This window comes from Oratosquilla oratoria, chromosome 36, assembly GCF_046742065.1.
Source record: "Oratosquilla oratoria isolate Oo_2021 chromosome 36, ASM4674206v1, whole genome shotgun sequence".
Lineage (NCBI taxonomy): Eukaryota > Metazoa > Arthropoda > Malacostraca > Stomatopoda > Squillidae > Oratosquilla > Oratosquilla oratoria.
The window spans coordinates 41434565-41462323 of record NC_134812.1 but is presented as its reverse complement, the minus strand read 5'-3'; the positions used below and the strand labels follow the sequence as shown (position 1 = coordinate 41462323).

General features: G+C 42.6%; 1 protein-coding gene across 7 annotated transcripts in view; it reads right to left on the bottom strand.

The window, feature by feature from the left end:
* LOC143018982 (protein ABHD18) overlaps nt 1–21303 on the bottom strand; it is a gene marked incomplete at its 3' end in the record, with an annotated part of 75135 nt that extends 53832 nt beyond the window's left edge. For 2 of the 7 annotated variants that reach the window (XM_076174665.1, XM_076174669.1), the window contains 5 exon segments: nt 8883–9021; nt 9133–9245; nt 10088–10267; nt 10579–10795; nt 20989–21186. In XM_076174665.1, coding sequence (XP_076030780.1) covers nt 8883–9021; nt 9133–9245; nt 10088–10267; nt 10579–10749 — 603 coding nt within the window. 7 annotated transcript variants of the gene reach the window in all.
* Nucleotides 21304–27759: the final 6456 nt, after the last annotated feature.

Here is a 27759-nt window from a genome sequence, read left to right as displayed (position 1 = left end):
TATTTGTACAAATAAAGGCTCCGTCCTCACATGGTGTTTAACTCATCAGTCTTGTCGGCAACTGCTACTTTCATGAAAAAAAAAAAAACTTCAAAGTACCTATCATTGGTCCCTCTAGTTAATGAAATCCAAGGGCACAGTTCTTATTACTCTACTGCAACTATAACCATCACCCATTGTTTCCCTCTCATTTTAGCTCTTCATGGATGAAAGGTCATCCCTGTCTTCTGCCCACTGTAAATTTAATTGTCAGAGATTTTAAGCGGTAAATATATCTTGATGGTGATTTTAAACTCCTATGGTTTTATAGACCCATACAAGTTGCAACATTACTGTATAACCAACTAAGCATTCTAAATGGCCACACTTCTACCAAAGAGCTAATAATATTGAGAGCCACATCAATTAATACAATAAAGGTAACATGAAATCCTTTGCAATAGATCTGTAAATGTTTTGGATACCAACAAGATACAACTGTTAAGCAATCATCATTTCAATCAAATAAAACAGCTAGCAAATCAATACTATTTCCTTAAGTCTAAAATAATGATAACAAATCTATTCTAAAAATAATTCATCATGTACAGTGTATATTCAGAAAGTTCATCAGGATGAGGTACAGTCAAACCAAAACAAGCTTTTAATTTGTTAGTTCCAAAGTGCTTAACTGTAAGTCAATCAATCAATACAATGCCCCTGGTCTCTCTTGCAAAAGACCCACAGCTCCCAAGTAACTGGCACCATCCCCAGATAGGGCCATAGGTAACTAAGGAAAAAAATATTGTGTTGCTGTCTGGGGACAGTAAGTGTAGAATAAGGTGTCCATGTCCTCTGTATAATTGCTGCATAAAGAACAGTTTGATTTTGTGACCAAGTCTAATATGTGCTGGTATTGTCTTAAGAGTTGGAGGGTGTCCAGAACACAATGGTGCTAGTAAGGGTTTGCTTCTCTTAGGAGGGATTTTTCTAAGGGGTTTTCAGCTTGGAGGGGGGTTATTGAATTTGGTGGTCTGTCTTGAAGAACTTGTTTTGTGAAATGGTTTTGAATGTTTTTTGTGTAGCACAGGAGGTGGGTTGTTGAATATGATTTAGTAGTATGCTGTTGCTATTTTTCTCTCTCCCTCTTTTTTTTTTTTGTTCAGCTGGCTGTGTTTGTGTGATGTAATGAGATGGGTGACTACGGTTGAGGGCTTTGGTATAGAAATGTGTTCCTATCATTTTAATATGACATCTTATGGGGAGGATTTTGATTTCTGAATGCAGGTGTTCTACTGAGATGTTTTTGGTGCATCCTACTGTTATTCTCAATGCTTTATTTTGTACATACATACATACATATACCAAGGCTTTTTTCCCCCTTACCAGGGGGGCAGCCAAAAAGGACAAGGCACAAAAACATTCCCACCCATTTCATCCCCGAAAACACTCCACACCCCTCCACCCTCCCTCCCATCTTAGCACCTCCTAGATGATGGGTCATCCCTGCACCCTGTCCACTGCCCTGGGTCAGAAGCAGTGTCGCAGGACACAGCACATCCACAGCAAGGCCGCTTCATTAAATCGGCGACCCCCCCCTCTCCGTCCCCCCATATAAAGGAGAGGACGGGGAGAAATCCCTTCGGGCTGCGTCAAAAATTTTTGCTCACCCCCATTCCCCCGTCCAATCCACCTCATGCATCACAACATTTTCCATATACAACCATTCTCCATTCACCCGTCTTCTGTCCTCTCCCGTCCTTCCTCAACCGACATTCCCCTCTTCCCCAAAGCCCCCTTCACCCCATCCATCCATCTCATCCTAGGACGTCCCCTCATGTTCACTCCCTCCATATCTGCCTTCCATACCTCCTTTACTAGTCTTTCTTCACTCATTCTTTCCATGTGTCCAAACCATCCTAATACTTTCATCCACCCTCTCTCCCAGCTCCCTTTCCACCCCTGTTCTCCTCCTCACTTCCTCATTTCTCACTCTATCTAGCCTAGTAACCCCCATCATACTTCTCAGACACTTCATCTCAAACACATTCAAGTTCCTTCTCTCTTCCTCTCTCATGTTCCATGTTTCTGCTCCATACAGTGCTGTAGGCACAATCACTCCTTCATACAGTCTCCTCTTAGCATCCATTCCCAGATTCCTATTCCTCATTACACTTTTTAAACCACCAAGGCATTTACTCGCTTCTCTCAATCTTCATTCTACCTTGAATGAAAAATTATAAAAAGAAAGAGTACTGGGATGGTTTGGACAAACGGAAAGAATGAGTAAAGAAATATTAGTAAAAGAGGTGTGGAAGGCAGATGTGGAAGGAGTGAACATGAGGGGGCAACCAAGGATGAGATGGATGGATATGGTAAAAGGGGCATTGGGAAAGAGGGGAATGTCTGTTAAGGAAGGAAAGAAGAAGACAAAAGATAGGGGTGAGTGGAGAATGGTTGTGTATGGATGATGCTGTGATGCATGGAAGGGAGTGGGTGGCAGATGAGGGAGTATATGTGAATGATATTTTGACATGGCCCAAAGAGATTTCTCACCGTCTTTGCTTTTTCTGCATGAGGGGATGGACTGGGGTGCCAATTAAGTGAAGTGGCCTTGCTGTGGATGTGCTGTGTCTTGCTACATTGTTTCTGACCCAGGGCAGTGGGCGTGATGCAGGGATGAGCCATCATCCAGGAGCCAAGAAAAGAGGGAGGGGTAGTGAATGGGAAGATGTGGGGATGAAATGGGTGGGAGTGGATTTATGCCTTTGACTTAGGCTACTTCTCTTATAAGGGGGAAAATGCCATTGGTATATGTATGTAAAATTTTGTTTTCTTGACTGTTGAGAACCATGCTGTGAATGTGTAATCAAGTGTGGTTCTTATGAACAGTTTGTACATACATACATACATATACCAAGGCTTTTTCCCCCTTCCAAGGGAGGTAGCCAAAAAGGGAAAGGCATAAAAACACTCCCACCCATTTCATCCCTAAATACACTCCACACCCCTCCCACCCTTCCTCTCATCTGAGCACCTCCTGGATGGCGGGTCATCCCTGCACCCTGCCCACCGCCCTGGGTCAGAAGCAGTGTCGCAAGACAGTACATCCACAGCAAGGCCGCTTCATTTAATCGGCGACCCCCCCTCTCCGTCCCCCTTTGCATATAAGGCGAGGACGGGGAGAAATCCCTTCGGGCTGCGTCAAAATTTACTCACACATACTACCCCACCCCCCCGCCCATTCCTCCTCATGCAGTCACAACATCATCCATATACAACCATTCTCTACTCACCTCTGTCTTCCTCAACAGACATTCCCCTCTTCCCCAAAGCCCCCTTCACCCCATCCATCCACCTCATCCTAGGATGTCCCCTCATGTTCACTCCCTCCACATCTGCCTTCCATACCTCTTTTACTAGTCTTTCTTCACTCATTCTTTCCATGTGTCCAAACCATCCTAATATTCTTTCATCAACCCTATCTCCCAAATCCTTTTTCACCCCTGTTCTCCTCCTCACCTCCTCATTTCTCACTCTATCCAGCCTAGTAACCCCCACCATACTTCTCAGACACCTCATCTCAAACACATTCAAACTCCTTCTCTCTTCTTCTCTTATGTTCCACGTTTCTGCCCCATACAGTGCTGTTGGCACAATCACTCCTTCATACAGTCTCCTCTTTGCATCCATTCCCAAATGTCTATTCCTCATTACACTCTTTAAACCACCAAGGCATTTACTCGCTTCTCTCAATCTACATTCTACCTCCACCTTCACTCCACCTTTTCCTGCTACACTTGCACCCAAGTATCTAAAACTATCCACTTCCTCCAGTCGCTCTCCCTTAATGTTCACTTCCAGTCTACTGCCACTTTCACCCCTTGTACATCTCATCACCTTACTTTTACCCACATTTATCTTTAGCTTTCTTCAATCACATACTCTCCCAAACTCTGCCACCAGCTTCCTCAATCCCTCCTCTGACCCTGCCACAAGCGCAGTGTCGTCAGCAAACAACAGCTGGCTCACCTCCCACTTTTCTCCATTTTCTTTAACCATCTCCAATCCCTGACTCACTACCCTAGCATTCACCTCTCGCACCACCCCATCCATGTATAAGTTGAACAGCCAGGGCGACATAATGCATCCTTGACGAAGTCCCACCTTTACTTCAAACCACTCACTCTCTCCATTTCTAATCCTAACACATGCTCTACTACTCTCATAAAAACTCTTGACAGCTCCCAAAAGCTTTCCTCCTATCCCATAAATCTGCATAACCTCCCACAGTGCCTTTCTGTCTACCCTATCATAAGCCTTTTCCAGATCCATAAAAGCCCAAAAAACATCCTTCCCCTTTCCTATAGCTTTCTCACATATCTGTCTTACCACAAAGATCTGATCTACACAACCTCTACCCGTCCTAAATCCACACTGTTCCTCACCAATTACTCTTTCTGTTCCTCTCCTAATCCTCTCAATTAAGATCCTCCCATAAGCCTTCCCTACTACACTCAACAGGCTAATCCCTCTGAAATTACTACATTCACACTTGTCCCCTTTTCCCTTGTAAAGAGGAACTATACAGGCACTACTCCAGTCCTCCGGTACTCTACCCTCTCTCCAGCAAACATTAAATAACCTCACCAACCAGTCCACCATCACTGAACCTCCCTTTTTCAGACATTCTGCATGGCATCCATCCAGACCAGGTGCCTTACCTGCTATCATCATCTTTACAACTGCCTTCACCTCATCCTTCCTTATTTCTCCTCCATTCTCCTCACTCATCACTCTCATTTTCTTCGCATTTCCCACTGCAGCTATCTTTCCTTCCCTATCCTCTTTCACATTCAGCAACTCCCTAAAATATTCTGCCCATCTTCTCCTCACTGCCATCTCTTCCATTATCATCTCTCCATCTGTACCTTTTACCTTTTCTTCCCTACTTGATTCGCCTCCTCTTCCTCTCTTAATTTCTTTCCAAAACATCTTTTTATTACTTTCAAAATTTTCTGTCATACTCCTACCCCATTTCACATCTGCTCTCCTCTTTGCCTCCTTTACCTTTTGCTTTACTTCTCTTTTCTTTTCTTTGTACGTCTCATATGACTCCCCTGTCCTCTTTTGTAACCAATCTGTGAATGCTCGCTTCTTCTCTTCTACAACCTTCTTTGTTTCCTCATCCCACCATTCACTACCCTTTCTTCTATTTCCCCCTGTCCTTCTTGTTCCACACACCATCCTTGCACACTTTAGGACTCCCTCCTTGAACCATCCCCATTCCTCCTCCACACCCATCTCTGCTCTATCCTTTACTCCCTCCCACTCCTCCTTCAGCTTCTTTTCGTACTCCTTCTCCTTTTCCTTTTCATTCAAGGAGTTCACTCTAAGAACCTCCCTACCTTTTGTCCCTTTCCTCCTTCTCCATCTATCCTCCACTCTCAGCTTACCTTCCACCAAAAAATGATCTGATATTCCCCCACCCTCTCCCCTTAGCACATGTACATCCTTAACTCTTCCTATCATAATCCTATTTACCACTACATAATCCATTAGCGCTCTATCTACCACCCTTCCCTCTACAGTTTGTAGAAAGTGATTAAAGTATTCTTCTGTTGTCCAAAGTCCATACTTGCAATTGATTTTAAAAGGTTTACTTTCTTTTAGATTTTCAATGACTAATCTTCAGTGTACTGGCTGGTCATATGGATATCAAAAGTGAGGCCTACAACTTTTGAGAGAGTGAGTGGTTCGAGGTAAAGGTGGGACTTCGTCAAGGATGCGTTATGTCACCCTGGCTGTTCAACTTATACATGGATGGGGTGGTGCGAGAGGTAAATGCAAGAGTAGTGGGTCAGGGATCGGAGATGGTTAAAGAAAATGGAGAAAAGTGGGAGGTGAGCCAGCTGTTGTTTGCTGATGACACTGTGCTTGTGGCAGGATCGGTGGAGGGACTGAGGAAGTTGGTGACAGAGTTTGGGAGAGTATGTGATAGAAGAAAGCTAAAGATAAATGTGGGTAAAAGTAAGGTGATGAGATGTACAAGGGGTGAAAGTGGCAGTAGACTGGAAGTGAGCATTAAGGGAGAGCGACTGGAGGAATGGATAGTTTTAGATACTTGGGTGCAAATGTGGCAGGAAAAGGTGGAGTGAGGGTGGAGGTAGAATGTAGATTGAGAGAAGCAAGTAAATGCCTTGGTGGATTGAAGAGTGTAATGAGGAATAGACATTTGGGAATGGATGCTAAGAGGAGACTGTATGAAGGAGTGATTGTGCCAACAGCACTGTATGGGGCAGAAACATGGAACATAAAAGAGGAAGAGAGAAGGAGTTTGAATGTGTTTGAGATGAGGTGGCTGAGAAGTATGATGGGGGTTACTAGGCTAGAGTGAGAAATGAGGAGGTGAGGAGAAAAACTGGGGTGGAAAGGGAGTTGGGAGATAGGATTGATGAAAGAGTATTAGGATGGTTTGGACACATGGAAAGAATGAGTGAAAAAAGACTAGTAAAAGAGGTATGGAAGGCAGATGTGGAGAGAGTGAACATGAGGGGACATCCAGGATGAGGTGGATGGATGGGGTGAAGGGGGCTTTGGGGAAGAGGGGAATGTCTGTTGGGGAAGGACGAAAGAGGACAGAAGACAGGAGTGAATGGAGAATAGTTGTATATGGATGATGTTGTGATGCATGAGGTGGAATGGGCGGTGGGATGGGGGGTGAGGTAGTATGTGTGAGCAGACTTTGACGCAGCCTGAAGGGATTTCTCCCCGTCTTCTCCTTTTATGCATAGGGGGACAGAGAGGGGGGGTCGCCGATTTAATGAAGCGGCCTTGCTGTGGATGTGCTGTGTCTTGCGACACTGCTTCTGACCCAGGGCAGTGGACAAGGTGCAGGGATGACCCGTCATCCAGGAGGTGCTAAGATGAGAGGGAGGGTGGAGGGGTGTGGAGTGTATTCAGGGATGGAATGGGTGGAAATGATTTTATGCCTTTTCCTTTTTGGCTACCTCCCTTGTAAGGGGGAAAAAGCCTTGGTATATGTATGTAGGAATTTTTTATCTGTTTAGTTTGTAATTACTTCAGTCATGATGTCTAATGTTTAGTTTCTTTTGTTTTGTTGGAGAAAAATATGCTGTTGTGTATCATTGTGAGAAGTTCACCTTTGGGTTGAGAATTGTCTTTACTGACTGTTGTGTAATCTATGAATGTTGGTAGTATGGACTGTAGTTTCAGGTTAGTTACCTGAATTATGAATGTTGTGTTTATGAAGAAAACTAAAGCAGGTCCATGCATCTGCTTATGATATTGTCAATATTCATTTGTAGTATGTTTATAGTGTGTTTTTGGGCACATGTGTTGATGTGTGGTGGCTGTAGCTTCAATTCTTCAATTCTTTGTGTACTGATTTGTGTCAGTGAGAGTGGCACATATGAGGTGGACCCATGTATATCATGTGCTGCACTTGATAGATGTGTGTTAAAAATTTTTAGGTTTTGTGTATATATACTCGTAATATGTGTAAGATATGGGTTAGTTTCTACATCTACACCTAAAAGGAATGGGAGGGCAGGCACTGGAGTATCAACATCCATGTGTGAAAAACAGATATTAAAAGGGGGGGAAGCAGAATGTTAAGGAGTGAAAGAGAGAATAATGTGAGAATCTGCCTGATCTAAAGAGCAGGTCCCAGCCCCCTTGGGGCCACACCTCTTTGTGGAGGTGGGGATGTTGTGTCTCCTTGTAAGTGTTAAAAGGTTCTTGTTGAAAGACTGGGATCCTCCATCACTTCTGCATCTTCTTCCTTGGTAAGTATAGTGAGACCTCTCATTAATGGACGTTAATTAGCTGTGTTTGCGGTGTTTTCGCTGTGTTTTCGGTGCTGTTGTTTAGTGCGTGCAATCACTATGCCACCCAAAAACCACTCCAAATCAACGGATTATTCATATCAACGGACACCGTTACCCCCCTTTTAGTCCATTAATGAGAGGTAGTACTGTAGAGCAGCCTTTTGCAGTCTAATGAACAAGTGTTAGCCCTGCAGGGCTACACCTTCAGATGAAGGTGAATGTGTTTGGGATTTGTAGATGGGTAACAGGGAGATTTTCACCAAATGGAGGTATCTGTAATTGATCCCTATTTAATCAATCTGTTGCCATTGGTCTCTCTTGAAGAAAATGTGCAGCCTTCTGGTAATCACCAACAACCTACAGATGGGACCATAGGTCATTCAGGGAAAATATAATGGTCCCTACATTTTAGATGCATGAGGGGAATGGGTGGGGGGATGGGGGGTGAGGTAGTATGTATGTGTGAGAAAAAATTGACACAGCCCAAAGGGATTTCTCCCAGTCTTCTCCTTTTCTCCATGAGGGGACAGAGAGGGGGTGTCACCAATTTAATGAAGTAGCCTTGCTGTGGATGTGCTGTGTCTTGCAACAATGCCTCTGACCCAGGGCAGTGGGCAAGATGCAGGGATGACCCATCATCCAGGAGGTGCCAAGATAAGAGGGAGGGTAGAGGGTGGAGAGGAATGATGTGTATTTAGGGATGGAATGGGTGGGAATGGTTTTTATGCCTTTTTCTTTTTGGCTACCTCCCTTGTAAGGGGGAAAAAGCCTTTGGTATATGTATGTATATTTTAGAAAAAACAATAAACTTACCTTCCTTACATACACAGACCAAAAGATCTTTAACCCTTTGTAAGGGGAATAACTAAGTCAAAGTATACAACTACACTGCACTCATCTCACACCCATAAAAAAATCCATGTTTCCCTCCAATCTTAGCACCCCATGGACAAAGGGTCATCCCTGTTCCTAACCACACTTCTCAAGTCAGGGGTAATGCAGCAGGACATAGACTTTGTTACATAATAACTAATCAAATAAAAAGATGCTTACATGGCCACCCATGGATATGCCTGTAATACCAAGTGGACCAAATCCCATACGTTCACACCAGTGGAAGATGGCCAAAGATTCTAGCACCAGGCAGCCACCCATCACAAATAAATCTGATACATTACGTAGACTGGAACGTCTGAAAGAATTTGCAATATAAATATTTTTCTAAACAGACACTGGTTCATCACTTTCATTGTTTACATAATAAACTCATTCTAAATGTTGTAAAATCAGTTTGTATACTCACAACTGCTCCTTTGGTTTACGTAGACCGTAGAAAGGATTTTCTAACATAATTGAGGCAATCCCATCCTCTTCTAACAATGGCCTGGCCATCAGTACTCTTCTCCGCCAATAACCCTATTAGAAAAGACATAAAACGGCCACCGTTTTCAAATGTACACACAATTAACTTGATTCAATACTTCAGTGAACCCCATCAGGATCTAGGTTTTTGACCAACTACTGGTCAGACCAAAACACCTCTAAGTGAAGACATATATAATATATTCTGATGGCATGCTGGGTAGAGGATATATTATCTATTTACCATATTGTATCATGCATAGAAAAAGCCATGTGTGTAAGGTCTCATCACTGACTCCATTGGTCAAACTTTACTTTAAACTTGTTATTTTAGATGAAACCTTTTCCTCCTTTGAGAATCTGCCTGATCTAAAGAGCAGGTACCAGCCCCCTTGGGGCCACACCTCTTTGTGGAGGTGGGGATGTTGTGTCTCCTTGTAACAGCATTAAAAGGTTCTTGTTGAAAGCCTGGGATCCTCCATCAGTTCTGCATCTTCTTCCCTGAAGCACTTGTATGGAAACCTATATTTCTTGATATCATCCAAGCACCCTCTTTTTCATTTTTTTCCCATTCCAAACTAGGAGATCTGTCAATTTTGTTTAGTCCATCTGTAGCTTTGGATCTTTCATTGAAGACTTTGGCCCCAAGGGTTCCACCTATAATTACTAGGGTGGCTCATAGGTCACTCAGAAAAGAAAATGTATTGCTATTTGAACAATGTAAGCTAATATGTGTGTATCTTACATGGTGACTGCAACTGATGCATACATTGTCTATTACCAGATTGATTCTGCCTCAGATGAACCACCACACAGAGCACCTCGTGTGTATAAAGTGTATTAAGAACTGAACATTCACACAAACAAACTAAACTTGAAGTCTTTCAACTACTTACATGGTCACCAGTTCCTGCCAAATGAAGGCATGTTGGACGAAGTGGCGTTTTCCAGGTTTTAGGAGCAATCATCTGAAAATAGGCCTTTTCTGATTCTGGTGGGAGCAGTCCTGGCAGATGCTCCACAAAAGGAGACTGGAATTCTGCTTCCAGTAACACATGATCCGCATTGTTGATTTCCTACAACAAAAATTGAAATACAATAATAAATGAAATCGCAAACAAGCATGTAGGGCTGCAACTATTTCTTTTCAAACATTCCATATGCACTCCACTAATGCAAGAAACTAATCTATCACCAAAGACTACACTACACGTATCGAGATCATTTTCATATAGTCACAGAAAATTGTGTAGGTTTTATATTTTTGTAATATGCAACAGATACTGCTTGAATCTCATTATGGCCAATAGTGACTGTAAAACAAGACCTTTAAAATAGGCTTCCATGCTGCAAGTATGGCTTTACTACAATGATTATCAATTTTTACCTTGGTAATAGTTATGGGATGATCATTCCGAACAAGATGACGACACGTCTCTCGGTTTGACAAAATACGTCTAAATGCAAAGATTCTTCTCAAATTTTCAGGTTTCCCCCAGCCTTTTGTGAAAAATTTGGTCAGGAGGATACTTCGGTAGATGTGATCAACACGACTCATTTGGAGTGCCCTCACTCGAGCCTGGACGACAAAACCAGAGGGCTGCCTGAAAAATATATACACATCAAAAACAAAGTTCATATGTGTTAATCACAATAATGATAATAAAACACTAAAGGCAAATGAGAAAATGAACATATGACAGTTGCAGATATAGGGCTTGGAATACAAACACTCATTAACTTGTACAAACAACTAATAAAAACCACACAAAAAAAAAAAAAAAAAAAAAAAAAAAAAAAAAAAAAAAAAAAAACTTGTACAAAACTAATAAAAACCAAAAACAGCAAAGACCAATACCATATGTACACTCAGAAAACAAGATCCTCCCCAGCAATGATTAGCATATAAGAATGATCTAGCTATCTATATACCAAAAGGCTTCTTCACCCTTATAAGGAAGGTAACCAGCCCAAAACACACCCTCAACCATTCCACTCCCATCCTTCACCCATTTGTTTCCCTTTTATCTTAGCTTCTTGTGGATGAAGGGTCATCCCTTCCTCCCGCCCACTGCCAAGGGGGTCAGAAGCAATGCACCAAGACATAGCACATCCACAGCAGGGCCAGCTACTTCATTTACATGTCATCCCTCCCTCCTCATCACCACTTGCAAAAATAGAGATGATGAGAAATCCCTCTGGGCTACACCAATTTATGGTCCATTCACAACTACTCTCAACTCGTAATATATGGTGGGTTGCATATGATGTAAAGGGTCGATGGGTTTGAGGGCTCTTGCACAAAATTTCTTACCTATTATTCTTATAAATTTTCTTAGAAGAATTTGTAAGAATTATTGGAAAACAATTTTGCAAATGATCCCTTAAATCCTCCCACCCCTTATATCATGGCATTCATCCTTCATTTGAGATCATCATCTTCATAGTACCAGTACTTTTATTCTTTTTTGCATCTGACCCGGGTCAGTGGGCTAGTGCAGGGAGGATCCGTCATCCAGGAGCAGCCAAGATAAGAGGGAGGAGGTGAATGGGAGTGGAGTATGTGGGAATGGAATGGGTAGGAGTGGATTTTAAGCCTTTGTTTTTAGCTACCTCCCTTGTAAAGGGGGAAAAAAAACCTTTGGTATCTGGCATCTGGTAGTGGAGAAATGATGGTGGAGATGTGCTTTGAAAGAGAGTTGATGATACACAGTGTTTAGGAAGAAAGTCAAACATAAGTACACATGGGAGAGGGTGGTGGATGGAAGGGTGGCAGATAGAGCGTTAATGAACTATATAGTGGTGACCAGGAGTATGGTAGGAAGAGTTAAGGATGTACATGTTCTAAGGGGAGAGAGTGGGGGAATATCAGATCATTTTCTGGTGGAAGGTAAATTGAGAGTGGAGAATAGGTGGAGAAAGAGAAAAAGGGCAGAAGGTAGGGAGGTAAAAAAAAAAAATTAAGAAGAAGCTGAAAGAGGAATGGGAGGGAGTAAAGGATAGAGAAGAACTAGGAGTGGAGGAGGAATGGTGTGTGGAACAAGGAGGGCGGGAGGAAATAGAAGGAAGGGTAGCGAGTGGTGGGATGAGGAAGCAAAGAAAGGTGTAGAAGAGAAGATGCAGCCATTCATAGATTGGCTACAAATTAGGATGAGGGAATCGTATGAGAGATACAAAGTAAAGAGAAAGGAAGTTAAGCATAAGATAAAGGAAGCAAAGAGGAGAGATGTGAAATGGGGTAAGAGTATGACAGAAAATTTTGAAAGCAATGAAAAGACGTTTTGGAAGGAAATTAAAAGAGGAGGCGGCGAATCAAGTAGAGAAGAAAAGGTAAAAGGTGCAGATGGAGAGATGATAATGGAAGAGAAGGCAGTGAGAGGAAGGTGGGCAGAGTATTTTAGGGAGTTGCTAAATGTGAAGGAGGATAGGGAGGGAAAGGTACTTGCAGTGGGAAGCGCTAAGAAAATGAGAGTGATGAGTGAGGAAAATGGAGGAGAAATAGGGAAGGATGAAGTGAAAGCAGCTATTAAGATGTTTAGAGCAGGTAAGGCACCTGGGTTGGATGGATGTCATGCAGAATGTCTGAAGAAAGGAGGTACAGTTATGGTGGACTGGCTAGTGAGGTTATTCAATGTTTGTTTAAAAGAGGGTAGAGTGCCGGGGGACTAGAGGAGTGCCTGTATAGTTCCACTTTACAAGGGAAAGGGGGACAAGTGTGAGTGTAGTAACTTCAGAGGGATCAGCTTGTTGAGTGTAGTTGGGAAGGCTTATGGGAGGGTCTTGATTGAGAGGATTAGGAGAGGAACAGAGGGAGTAATTGGTGAGGAACAGTGTGGGTTTAGGACAGGTAGGGGTTGTGTAGATCAGATTTTTGTGGTAAGACAGATATGTGAGAAAGCTATAGGAAAAGGTAAGGATTTTTTGGGGGTTTTTATGGATCTGGAAAAGGCTTACGACAGGGTAGACAGGAAGGTACTGTGGGAGGTGCTGCAGATATATGGGATAGGAGGAAGGCTGTTAAGAGCAGTCAAGAGTTTTTACGAGAGTAGTAGTGCTTGTGTTAGGATTAGAAATGGAGAGTGTGAATGGTTTGAGGTAAAGGTGGGACTTCTTCGGGGATGTGTTATGTCGCCCTGGCTGTTCAATCTTTACATGGATGGGGTGGTGTGAGAGGTGAATGCAAGGAGGGTGGTGGGTCAGGGGTTGGCGATGATTAAAGAAAATGGAGAAAAGTGGGAGGTGAGCCAGCTGTTGTTTGTTGACGACACTGTGCTTGTAGCAGGATCAGAGGAGGGATTGAGGAAGTTAGTGACAGAGTTTGAGAAGGTGTGAGAAAGAAGGAAGCTAAAGATAAATGTGGGCAAAAGTAAGGTGATGAGATGTACAAGGGGAGAGAGTGACAGTAGGCTGGAGGTGAGCATTAAGGGTGAAAGACTGGAGGAAGTGGATAGTTTTAGATACTTGGGTGTGAATGTGATAGGAAAGGGAGGAGTGGGGGTGGAGGTAGAATGTAGATTGAGAGAAGTGAGTAAATGCCTTGGTGGATTAAAAAGTGTAATGAGAAATAGACATCTGGGAATGGATCATAAGAGGAGGTTATATGAAGGGGTGATTGTACCAACAGCACTGTATGGGGCAGAAACATGGGACATGAGAGAGGAAGAGAGGAGATTGAATGTATTTGAGATGAAATGTCTGAGAAGTATGATAGGGGTTACTAGGCTAGATAGAATGAGAAATGAGGAGGTGAGGAGGAGAACAGGGGTGGAAAGGGAACTGGGAGATAGGGTTGATGAAAGAGTATTAGGATGGTTTGGACACATGGAAAGAATGAGTGAAGAAAGATTAGTAAAAGAAGTGTGGAAGGCAGAGGTGGAAGGAGTGAATATGAGGGGGCATCCTAGGATGAGTTGGATGGATGGGGTGAAAGGGGCATAACAAAAGAGAGGAATGTCTGTGGAGGAAGGATGGGAGAGGACAGAAGATAGGGGTGAATGGACAGGGGTTGTGTATAGATGATGCTGTGATGCATGAGGGGGAGTGGGTGGGGGATGGGTGGTGAGGAAGTATGTATGAGAAAAAATTTGACGCAGCCCAAAGGGATTTCTCCCCGTCTTCTCCTTTTCTGCATGGGGGGATGGATAGGGGGGGGGTCCCCGAATTCATGAAGCAGCCTTGCTGTGAATGTGCTGTGTCTTGCAAACACTGTTTCTGACCCGGGGCAGTGGACAGGATGACCCGTCATCCAGGAGGTGCCACAATAAGAGGGAGGGAGGAGGGGAGTGGAATATATAGGAAATGGATTGGGTGGGGGTGGTTTCTATGCCTTTTTCTTTTTGGCTACCTCCCATGTAGGGGGAAAAAGCCTTTGGTATATGTATGTAATGATAATAATAATAATAATAATAATAATAATAATAATACATATACCAAAGGCTTTTTCACCCTTACAAGGGTGAAAAGCCTTTGGTATATGTATGTATGTAATAATAATAATACATACATATACTAAAGGCTTTTTCACCCTTACAAGGGAGGTAGCCAGGTAAGAGAACCAGGTGAGAGCCAAAAAATAAAGGCATAAAAACCACTCCCACCTATTCTATCCCCACATACTCCACTCCCATCCACCCTCTTATTTTGGCTCCTCTTGGATGACGGGTCATCCCTGCATCTCGCCCACTGCCCTGGGTCAGAAGCAGTGTTGCAAGACACAGCACATCCACAGCAAGGCCACTTCCTTAAATTGGCGACTCCCCCTCTCCATCCCTTCATGCAAAAACGGAGAAGACAGGGAGAAATCCCTTCAGGTTGCGTCACTTTATTTTTCACACATACTCCCTCAACCCCCATCCCCCACCCACTCCCCCTCATGCATCACAGTATCATCCATATACAACCAATCTCCATTCACCCTTATCTTCTGTCCTTTCTCAACAGACATTCCCCTCTTTCCCAATGCCCCTTTTGCCCCATCCATCTATCTCATCCTTGGACGCCCCCTCATGTTCACTCCTTCCACCTCTACCTTTCACACCTCATGCCTCTTTTATAATCTTTCTTCACTCATCCTTTCCATGTGTCCAAACCATAATGTTGTATATAATATACAGCCCACCACATGCAACATGAAAACAACTTAAGCAGCATTCAACTCAAATACCAACATCAACCTACCCTTAATACAACACAACACCTTCATTCAAAAATCAATAAATTCAGACCACAAAACAAGCACTGGCTGTTCAACTTATACATGGATGGGGTGGTGCGAGAGGTGAATGCAAGGGTAGTGGGTCAGGGATTGGAGATGGTTAAGGAAAATGGAGAAAAGTGGGAGGTGAGCCAGCTGTTGTTTGCGGACGACACTGCGCTTGTGGCAGGATTGGAGAAGGGATTGAGGAAGCTGGTGACAGAGTTTGGGAGAGTGTGTGATAGAAGAAAGCTGAAGATAAATGTGGGTAAAAGTAAGGTGATGAGATGTACAAGGGGTGAAAGTGGCAGTAATCTGGAAGTGAGCATTAAGGGAGAGCAACTGGAGGAAGTGGATAGTTTTAGATATTTGGGTGCAAATGTGGCAGGAAAGGGTGGAGTGAAGGTGGAGGTAGAATGTAGATTGAGAGAAGCGAGTAAATGCCTTGGTGGTTTAAAAAGTGTAATGAGGAATAGGAATCTGGGAATGGATGCTAAGAGGAGACTGTATGAAGGAGTGATTGTGCCTACAGCACTGTATGGAGCAGAAACATGGAACATGAGAGAGGAAGAGAGAAGGAACTTGAATGTGTTTGAGATGAAGTGTCTGAGAAGTATGATGGGGGTTACTAGGCTAGATAGAGTGAGAAATGAGGTGAGGAGGAGAACAGGGGTGGAAAGGGAGTTGGGAGATAGGGTGGATGAAAGAGTATTAGGATGGTTTGGACACATGGAAAGAATGAGTGAAGAAAGACTAGTAAAGGAGGTATAGAAGGCAGATGTGGAGGGAGTGAACATGAGGGGACGTCCTAGGATGAGATGGATGGATGGGGTGAAGGGGGCTTTGGGGAAGAGGGGAATGTCGGTTGAGGAAGGACGGGAGAGGACAGAAGACGGGTGAATGGAGAATGGTTGTATATGGAAAATGTTGTGATGCATGAGGTGGATTGGACGGGGGAATGGGGGTGAGGTAGTGTGTGTGAGCAAAAATTTTGACGCAGCCCGAAGGGATTTCTCCCCGTCCTCTCCTTTATATGGGGGGACGGAGAGGAGGGGGGTCGCCGATTTAATGAAGCGGCCTTGCTGTGGATGTGCTGTGTCCTGCGACACTGCTTCTGACCCAGGGCAGTGGACAGGGTGCATGGATGACCCGTCATCTAGGAGGTGCTAAGATGGGAGGGAGGGTGGAGAGGTGTGGAGTGTTTTCGGGGATGAAATGGGTGGGAATGTTTTTGTGCCTTGTCCTTTTTGGCTACCCCCCTGGTAAGGGGGAAAAAAGCCTTGGTATATGTATGTATGTACAAAACAAGCACTCCTTAATGGACTACCATATTTTGTGGTTCAAAAAAATCCCTCAAAACTTAACCCAACAGAGAAATCCCTTACTGTCTTATACTCTTTCCAGATGATGCCACAAAATCTATTTGCCAAGTTACTGATGTTTGAACTAGCTGCCATGGCCAGTTTCTTTGGTAAACCCACAGGTTTCTTCCAAAAGAACTGGAGCAAGCAACAAACTGACTGATCCATCTTGCAGGATGCCATTAACAGGTATATCTGGCTTATACTCTGGAACAGAGTTCACTGTAAAGTAAGGAGGAGACATGTCTAGCTTCTATCCTGTTAATTCAAGAGTGAGACAAGGGTATGTCCTCACCCCAATACTTTCCAGCACTTGCATGGATTGGGTATTGGACAGAGCTGTCAATGTCATTGCAGAGCATCTACTGGCAACATCAAGGTCACTGATCTTATGTCTGTTGATGATGCTGTCCTTGTGGAGTCATTGGAGGTCCTGGTTACAGCTCTCAAGTCACTGTGCCAGGAAGCAAGATCACTTGGACTTCAGGTCTCCTGGACCAAGACCAAGATTCAGGAGTTTGGGGGCTTACTGGATGACACATTCCAGTCTGTCCATGCATATGGCAAGGGCAGTGAGGTCTTAAGACTGTTTTACATACCTTGGTAGTGTAGTGCATAAAAGTGGTGAGTCATGTCAGAGAGTACTTCAAAGGATTTGCATCACCTGTGGTATCATGGACTCTATCAAAATAAACACCATGAGAGGATGGAGCCTTTATTCGTATAACATTTCACTTGTTATAGCTTTTTCAAGTACATCTGCCTGTCCTCACCTGTACAGTTTATTTCAACAGGCTTGTTGGCAACTACCACTTTCATACTTTATGGACTCTCTCAACTAGCATATCTGGCACTATTGTTATTTATAAAGGAGAACTATGATTTGAATCTTCAGGTCATATGTGCACCTGTCTTGCTGTATGGATGTGAGACATACACACTGAATGCTGACTTGAAGAGCCATCTTTACGTCTTTGGTACCAAGTGTCTTTGCAGAATCATGGGGTATCACTGGAATGACTTCGTATCAAACCAGAAACTGTACTGTGAGACTCAGTGTAGGCCAGTTACTGGCAGAATTTGTGAATGTCAACTTCGGCTATATGGGCATGTGGCACATTTCCCTGATGGTGATCCTACTTACAGGGTTGTATCCACAAGAGACAGCCTTTGATTTAGGAGATGGAGGGGATGCCCACAGAATTCATGACTGGGCCGTATTGACTGAACCTGTCAAGAGTTGGTTGGAGTGAGAAGGAAGGGTGGCTGAATAGGATCCTTCTCGGAGAGACCCACGTGGGGACTGATGCCTGTGTGTGAGTGTAGCAACATGCTCCCTAGCGTATGCTGCCAATTGATGATGATATCACCATTTCCTTGAATCCTGTATTCACTAACATTGTATTTACCTCACTCTAGAATACAGGCAAGGAGCAATGCTTGTGGACTCTCATCTCCTGCTCTTCAATTTATCTTGCTCAGCTTCAAATTCATATATGGTTCCAATTTGGTCACTATCTTTATTTTCCAATTTTCATACTTAGATTTTTGTAGTCTTGTTTATTGTCTATATTGAGTTTAGAGGCACTGTGACAATCTAAGTTGTGGTTTGTTCTTTTTTATCTTTCTATGACTAGATTGATCAGTATGTGAGGAATACAATGGCGGTTGCCAATGGTACAATTTTGCATGCATTATTCAAATGATGGCTGTTGCCAAATTATAATGTTCTGTACAATTTATTCTCTACTATCTGTTGCTTAATTTACTTCTACAACATACAATACATGAACTGTGTATGGACATTCAGTATTCATACATATTTTTTTACATACAAGCAATGGTGAATATAGTAATAATGATATCGGTTGTATGACAATTTGCAGTTGGCAATGAAGAACGCAGGTGTCTTTTCACACTCAGCCAAACTGACTGTGGGTGAGGTCTGACAGAAAAGGGGGCCCCACAGGAGCTTCTGGAGGTCATGATCTGACATCCTATAGCTAAAATGAGTGTGTGTGCATACTGGACATCTAAGGGATTGAATATTTCATTCAATCATCTTGCAACATTTGAATTTACATACTCTTCTAACTTGGTGACAAATACATACACTTCATGCGTGTCAAATCCATCATAGCATGGTCATGGGTATAGTTAAACAGAAGGTAATGTTTCCATACTCATTTGTATGGAGTTCCATGCTTTTCTGTTTGAATATGGAGGACTCTTGATTTTGCATATGATGACACAAACATTGGTGCCATGAGGCATAAGTGGGTATTCTGTGAACTGGCTTGATTGCATTTTCTGGCTGAGTGGGTTAGGGCGTTATTACTTGCGGCGAAGGTCGAGGGGGATGCCGGTTTGAACCCTGCCACTGGTGAAGTTGAACCAAGGGCATGGTTTATTAAATTTCATGCTACAAAGTCCTCTGTGAGGGGCACCATCCTAGCCTTCCGATAGGGGGGAGTTTGTGACATTAACCTCGTCACTCTGGGGCACATCGCACGTCTGGCAGCATTAGCTGCCCAATGTGCGATGTTGCGTCATAATAATCACATTATAAAAAATAAAGTCAGTGCTCAATCGTTCGTTCTCTTTCACCCGTGTATTTTGATAACCATAGAAAATTGATGAAGCCAGTTTAGAGAGAATGGAAGTGACGTAGATACGACTACAATAAATATAATCAATATGCCGACGTCGGCATCATTGAGTACCCACTTGCTCCTCATGCCGCCTACGTAGGCGTCACCGTATGGAAGTGGTTAAACCATATCATCAACATTCAAGGTGAAAGAGAAAAAGTAATACAGTTGTACCTTTATATTTTATAACAAGCATACTGTGATGCATCATCGAACTGTCATGTATCTGGCAGTCGATGTTGTGCACTAGAATTCAACTCATATTGGAGAGGTTAAATAAGGATTCTTTGAATATTTTACTGTTAAACTAGTACACAGAATGGTAGTATATATCTGGCTACATTACTAATTCAAAGGACATGAAATCCAATATTTTCTCCTTCATTATAGATATCTGTAACAAGTTTTTAGCTATTTTTCCAGGTATGAATAACCTATTTCAGCAACAATATGATAATAAAGGGTGAGGCAATTAGTGAATTTTTTATTTCCGTCAAGAAAATGCATATTATGTTGATACATTATAATTTACAAAGTTTATAATTAATTTTCTATTGCTATATCACATACTTCTGCACAACAGAACATTTACCAAATCAATAACAGAAGACATTGCTGAAAACTGTGCACAAGCAAATGAAGTCACGTCGATTCCTGTAGACTCCATCTTTGCTTTGATAGATTCAAAGGTCAAAGATAATAATGATGACCCTATCCCTGATGACTTCTAGAATTACAGGTACCACATTACTTAATGGAGGTTACGTTAAGTAAGTAGGGTAGGTTAGGTTAGATAGGTTAGACTAGATGAATTTATCACACTGTAATTTCTTTGACCTCTGAATCTACCAAAACAAAAATGGCATTTCAAGCAGTCAGAGCACCTATTGTTTATGTATAGCTTCAAGCAACTTTTTGTTATTAATTTCTGCCAAAAATAATGTCTATTATGTTGACGTATTATAATTTACAAAAATTATTAACTTTCTATTGCTATATTGCATAGCTGTGCACTTCTAAAAAAATTACCCAAACTATAAAGAAAGGGTTAAAAATAAAATTCTGTCCTTGTGGTTTGATATTTATCATACTAGTCTGCAAAGCCATGAATTAGATAGATTTACTCAAGTATATAATCACTACACAAGCAATTCGAGCTAATAACCAATACAAATGAATTAATCAACAAATCAAATGTAATGAGACAGACTGTCACTGGTAAGAATATAAATATAAAAGGGATGACTCAAAAAAGCCCAATTATTATTATAAGGGGTTTATTTCCATATTTTTCTGGAAACCTTATATAAATCAATGGTATATATCAACGTGAGTATGCAAATAAATAACACTAAATAGTGCACGCTTAACCTGCCAAACCGGTCGCAAATTTCAAAGTTAGTTCATGTCCATTGTCATGCCCAACACCAATAACATAATATAGATAATTGTTATCATTGGCAGACTAATTACGATAATTCCCTGTATTTATAATATAGACCTCGTTCTCATAGTTTATCTAAAAGGCTACAAAATAGCTATCAAGCAGCATTATAAATGAGAATACATTACGTCAAACTATAACCTTTTACCTCTTCAATCAGCTGTTGTGCACGTCTCTTCCAAACAAACCGAACGGTGCACGGAAGTGTTCGAATGCTATCTCCAACCTACGAACACTGTTGCTAAGTATTAATGTATATGATTTGCCTCATGCAAACTTTCATTTCAATCTATTAACAGAATGAAATAATGAAAACGTATTTATACAAAGAATTCTAGGAGTAAATATGCACTTCTTTGTTCTCATTACCTGTAAGCAGTTATACCCCCTGCTTGTATTTGGCAGAGTCAAGAGTGGACGTGACCAAGATCAGCTCCCACCGTGGGAGTCCCACCTTTGTAATGATTAATCGGTGTATATCAGAACAAAATATTGTGCTGTGACTAGAAAAAATGCTATGTCAAAATATGTTCATTAACTTCAAGAAAATAACGATATGGTATTTTTTGAAAATTTGGCTGCCGCCACACTATTTTATTCAGCAAAGAATGATCACTGTTCACACCTACTGGAAACATAATGAGGACATGTTGCTTTCTACACACCGAAATATTAGTTATTGAAAATTGGAAAGAGTAAATGTTACTGTGCAATTAGCATAAGTTGTAAAAAAAAATGCACTTGCGGACAGCGGGGCACGGTGATGTCATGTTTTTTTCAGGGGCGACTGATGTTTATCTATCTAGTGTATATAACAAAAGGTTTCTTCCTCTCACAAGGAAGGTAGCCATCCTAGGAATGCATTCACCCTCCACCAACCGTAAACTCACTTCCTCCCTTTTAATTAAACTCTGCTCCTTGTGAATCTTCGAAGAGCCATCCCTACTTCCGCCCACTCACCACTGTCTGGAACAGTCTCTTCAACCAGCTCTCTCAACAAGCTCCAAGAATCTTCGCCGGCCGGTGGTGGCTGGGAGATATATCTCCTAGCTGCTGCCGGTCTGGCATGGCCGACCTCTACGTTGACGTCGGCAGGCGGGTTTACACCAAGACAAATACACACACACGTTTCCCAAGTCACGTAAATCTCTGTTTTCAGAGTAGTGCTTGGAAGAAAAGAGGCACACGCACACTTTCTCGCTGGCAAAGCAGAGGCCCAAACCGTCTCTCTCAGAACGCTCAATCTGATCGCAGGCTGGTTGACGGAGAGACTTGGGACACCTCTCTGTCCAACCGGCCCGCAACCTTACGCTGGCCTCTCGCTGATGCTGGTGAGCGAGTTTACACTTCTGACATTTACACACAATTCCCAATCGCGTAATTCTCTGTTTTCAGAGTTGTGATTGGAAGGAAAGAGACAATACAACACCCGCCCGTCTGCCCCTCCCTCGCACCGCCACTGAATCAACTCTTCCGGAATCCAAACCCAGCCTGGGGATAAACAGGCAACGCTCGCCCCACCTGTGGCTCATCAGGAACGCGCTCGCCAGCGGTGGCGGCGAGGAGTTATCTCCTTGCGGCTGCCGTTCTGGTTACGGATCTCTTCGTTGACGTCGGCAGGCGGGTGTACACCGCCCGTCTGCCCCCCCTCGCACCGCCACTGGATCAACTCTAAAGGACTTCAAACCCAAAACCTGGGGAAAATCAGGCTACGCTCGCCCCACCTGTGGCTTATCAGGACGTCCTCTACACGCGGGAAGTGAAATCAACTCACTTCTCGTAAGATACACACATACACCTCTCACGAACAGAGCCACAACACACGCACAAACATCTACACTTACTTTTTCTTCGACTAAAATTCGCTTCCTTTCTAACTTTCTCTTCTATTACATCTTCTCATTTCAGTTTACCTCCCACTAAAGATTTTTCCGTTTTTCCACCTTTCTCTACTACTACGCCTCCTACCATTTTCTAAACTTTCGTTGGTGATCCTAATCCTAACCCCGGCGTCAAGCGCTGCCCTCCAAGCTCCCGGTCCATTTCTCCTAAGCCACGACAACAAATAAACCCCTAATGGCTCGCAATTCGCCCGGTGGCAATAGCCCTCTTTTATACACTACTATCTTTTCATTTTCCTACAGACATTCTTCCCCTACCACAAAACCCGATCCCGCGCAAGCGAGGTGGTCTTTCCTTGGAATCCAGAATCCAGAAGCAATGCAGCTAGATAACCCATCACAAAAGGGCCCGACACCCGGAGCTAGTTTATCCCCACAGCCTCACTTACATATTGAATTTCTTTCCTCGTCCATTCACGAGTAATTAGAGAATACAAGGAGAAAACCCTTAAGGTCGCGTCAATTTATCATCCACCCCTCTTACTTATGCTTATGCTGGACATTAATAATTGCTTATGCTGGACATTAATCATTGCTTATGCTGGACATTAATCATTGCTTATGCTGGACATTAATCATTGCTTATGCTGGACATTAATTATTGCTTATGCTGGACATTAATCATTGCTTATGCTGGACATTAATCATTGCTTATGCTGGACATTAATCATTGCTTATGCTGGACATTAATCATTGCTTATGCTGGACATTAATCATTGTATCAACAGTGATATGGTAAGCTTCGCTGATAACACAAGGCTATTCAGAGCCATTAAAATGTCAGAGGACTCAGAAATCCTACAGGACTTGGATAAAGTTTACTAATGGGCCACAAATAACGTAAAATTTAATGGAGACAAGTTTCAATATATTAATTTTAGCTGTGGTAGAAACTCTAAAAGAAGCTATTTGGATCCAGACCAAAACATTATTAATACAACAGATCATATTCAAGACCTAGGAATTACATTTTCTGCAAGCTGTGATTTCACTGAGCACATAAACAGAGTAATAATGGAATGTTCTCAATTATAATAGGCTGGGTATTGAGAACATTCAGGTCACGAGATCAATGTATCATGCTAACTCTTTAGAAATTCCTTGTTTTGCCAAGATTATATTATTGTTCACAACTGTGAAGCCCATCTAATGCAAAATATATCACAGGGTTAGAAAAAAAATAAAAAACATTTCACCAAACATATTGAATTCCTATAAGATCTGAGTTATTCTGAAAGGCTGAAATCTTTGAAACTACTCTTTGGGAAGAAGACGAGATCGTTATACAATAATTAATCTTTGGAAAACATTAGAAAAACAAGTACCTAATCTATCTAATGAAATAATTGTATCAGTTTCAAACAGAAGAGGGTATAACTATTTGGTACAGTCAGTGCCCAGGGGTAGAGCTGGTACCCTACTATATGATAGCTTCAGGTGGAGAGCAATGAGACTATTCAATTGTGTTCCAAGATACATCAGATATGACAAACTGTAATGTAGAAACCCTTAAAATCAAATTGGATGAGTTTTTTTTTTGCCCAGTTGGAAGATAACCCAGGACTCCCAGAGGGTCAGAACTCCCTATTCAAAAGTAGAGGAGCATGGCGGCGGACACTCCGTGTTGGCCCGATAGATTGAAGTAATCTACTGAACTACACCAAGTAAACCAAGTAATCTATTCACAACCATTCTCCGGTTACACCTATCGCTTGCCATCTCCCTTCCCTGTTCAACAGACATTCATCTTTTATACAAGGCCTCATTTACCCCCACCCATCCGTGTATCGGTCTAGCCCTAAAGTTCACTCCTTCCACTTTTGCTTTCCTATCTCGTTTTACTAGTTTTCTATTATAATGAGAGCGATTGTTGAATGAATTGAAGATTGAGTGTATCCTCGTTATTTTTTGGAGATTAAAATTTGTAATACTCAACTGAATTTCCTTTTTGTTACCCTTACTTGAACAATTTTTATTTTATTTTCTTATTTCTAGTTTATTTCTCTCGACTCTGAACGTGAATTCATCTGTGAAGCCTATAGTTCTATGGTCACTAACTGGATTTACTTTATTTGTGACCATAACATTGCTAACGCTCCTAACATGAAGTCTATTTCGTTTTTGTTATTGCATATGGAATTCTCCAGGTCTGTTTATTTGCATGTGGTTCCCTTCAAAATTTATTAACATCTCGCGTGTGTCGTTTCTCTCACCAACTCCAAACTCAGTGTTCAAATTAAAGAAAACGGAAGAAAGACGCATGGTACCTATGGCTATGATAAAATTATTTATTGTTATTTTGCTTGAAAGGGCACAGCTTGACGAAGCTCAAAATAACACATTCGTCCTTTTGTCACAATGCGTAGGTGACAGAGCGATAAGTACTAGTGCACTGTAGTCCACGAGTGTGTGGATGACCTCAGCTAGAGAACTCGTTTTCTGCCGAGACACCAGCTAGCGAATACCTGTGAAGTTTATATCTCCGAATAGTGACAAGTGATTGTGTTTTGTTTTTGTAATTGTATACATATGTTGCTATACAGTTACAGGTAGATAAAGTGTAGTGTGCTATTAATTTAGAATCAAAACAGTAGTCTGTTACTGTGCTCTAAAGGTAGGAGTAATAGTATAAGGTAAGCAGAGTAAGCTTCGTGTATTTAGTTTATTTAGTGACTGCTTTTGTTTCTTTTTGCCGTTTGTATTGCTGAAGGAGCGAAATGGTTTGTGAAGGTTGTGTGAACCTGGAGGACCGTCTCAGGATGTGTGAGAAGGAAATTCGTCTTCTCAAGTGTGCGCTCTGTGAGAAGAGTAAATCCTACCCACAACCTAAAGAGCGTTCCACTTCTTCCACTTCTGCCACTGTCGTGAGCGAGTGGCACTCCGTGGGGTCCCGTTTGTCGAGCCCGCGTTCAGTGAGTGGGTGCCCTGCGGAGCAACCGCTGGCTCTAGCCAATCATTTTGCTCTGCTGGGAGATGAGGTGGCTGAAAATCAGGAGTTCTTGGTGGTGGGGGACCCCATGGTGCGAGGCTATGACGACATCCTGCAGCGGAAGACTAAACGACGTTGCAAGCTTGTATGTCAACGGGGCCGCGGGATTGCCAATTGTACCCAGACCATCAGGGAGCAAAGGCGGACGAATACGGTTACGATTGTTCATACGGGAAGTAACGATATGGGTAGGGTGGGATCAAAGGAACTTGTTCGGAATTACAAGATCTTTGATTAGCCATGTAGAATCAGATCCACCGCAGTTGGTCAAACGGCATTCGGTTCCACGCTATTTGGTAATAAAGTAGCATATGCGACAATTGGTGATGATATGAACTTTTATATTCACAATAACTGGAATTTAGATTTATATATTTGGTCGCGGGACGACATATTACTTACCTTATCCCCGTTATTTCCTGCTCCTTCGTCTTCTTCGATGACGAAGACTCTTCTCGCTAGTTTCTCTTTCACTTGTATTGCCTATCAATCTTAACTTAGCTAATTATTCTTTATGTTTTTTCCACTGCACTTTTCTCACCTTTCCCCCTCGTTCGTTCCACACACATACTGCCCATACGTGTCAACCAACACCCATTCACCCGGGCTTCTACACGGTGACCTTTGACCCCGTGCCGAAGATGCCAACTGCACACCCATACTCGCACCACATTCAGCACATTCATGCCCCCCCCCCTTTGATCTCGAGATCAACCTATTCTTCGTCATCTTCGTCTCCTCCACTTCTTACCTCGTAGTCCTGCAGCCATCCCGAAGGACGTCTATTATGGTGCAGTGGTCGAGGCGCTGTTCCCTCATCTGCGTCGTTTTCTCCGCCATCCACCACATAACGAAGATCCAGGATATGTTGTGGCACTCCCTCGACAGAGATATTGTTCCGGGAATTTATCTCCATTACGATACACCTCGTCCGCTGTGAGGTGCACTTACTATCTTTTGGCTTCACCCATACCTCCTCCCAGACCAGCATTAACCGGTAGCACCGGCGCTACCCTGGGATGTCGCCAGTTATGTTTAAATAAAGCTCTCAGTGGAACTGAATCTTCGTCTTGGCCTGACCTAGGGGACATATTATACCAAAAGACTGCCTCCTTTCGGCGATGGACTTAATAGTGTAATGGTGTCGTTCTACTATTCCATTTCCGCTCGGCCGGTAAACAGCCCTAAGGAAACATCTCGAGCTCCATTTGTCCAGCATTTCATTCAGTGTTCCCGACCGAAACGCGGAACTATTGTCCATCAAAACTTCATCCACTGGACCCCGTTCCAGAAACATCTCATTCATCACTTGCACAGTTTCCTCTCTCGTTTCCGTCTTCAGCTCCCGCCAGACGGCGAATCGTCCTGGGCCACAGTCAACCATCGATAAGTACATGCCCCGTCGATAATGGGTTACGTCGACCGCCAACCTCCTCCAGTTCTCATCTATTATGAGTTCCCCCGTTGCGTGCAGTCCCGGGGCGGGATCTATTGATTGACATCGGACACATGCTCTCACAGACCGCGGACTTCTCTCGCTACATTCGGGTGTTTGTGTGTGTGTGTGTGTGTGTGTGTGTGTGTGTGTGTGTGTGTGTGTATGTCTGTATATATATGTATATATATATATATATATATATATATATATATATATATATATATATATATATATATATATATTTACCTAGTTGTATTTACCTAGTTGTATTTTGCGGGAAGGGGAGCTATGCTCGTGTTGTCCCGCCTTTGTATCTTGCAGTGTCTAGTTTGTTTTTAAACTCATGAATGGTTTTTGCGCATACTATTTCATTGTCCAGTTTGTTCCAAGTGTCCAAAACTCTATGAGGAAAACTGTTTTTCTTCAGTTCTCTTCTATAGCTATGTTTTTTTATTTTCTTTCCATGTCCTCTTGTGTTTCTTTTGTCCCAGTTAAGTAAGTTCTCACTATCGAGTACCTCTGTGCCTTTCATGATTCTGTAGATGGTCAATAGGTCACCTCTCTCTCTTCTTTGCTCCAGTGTCGGTAACT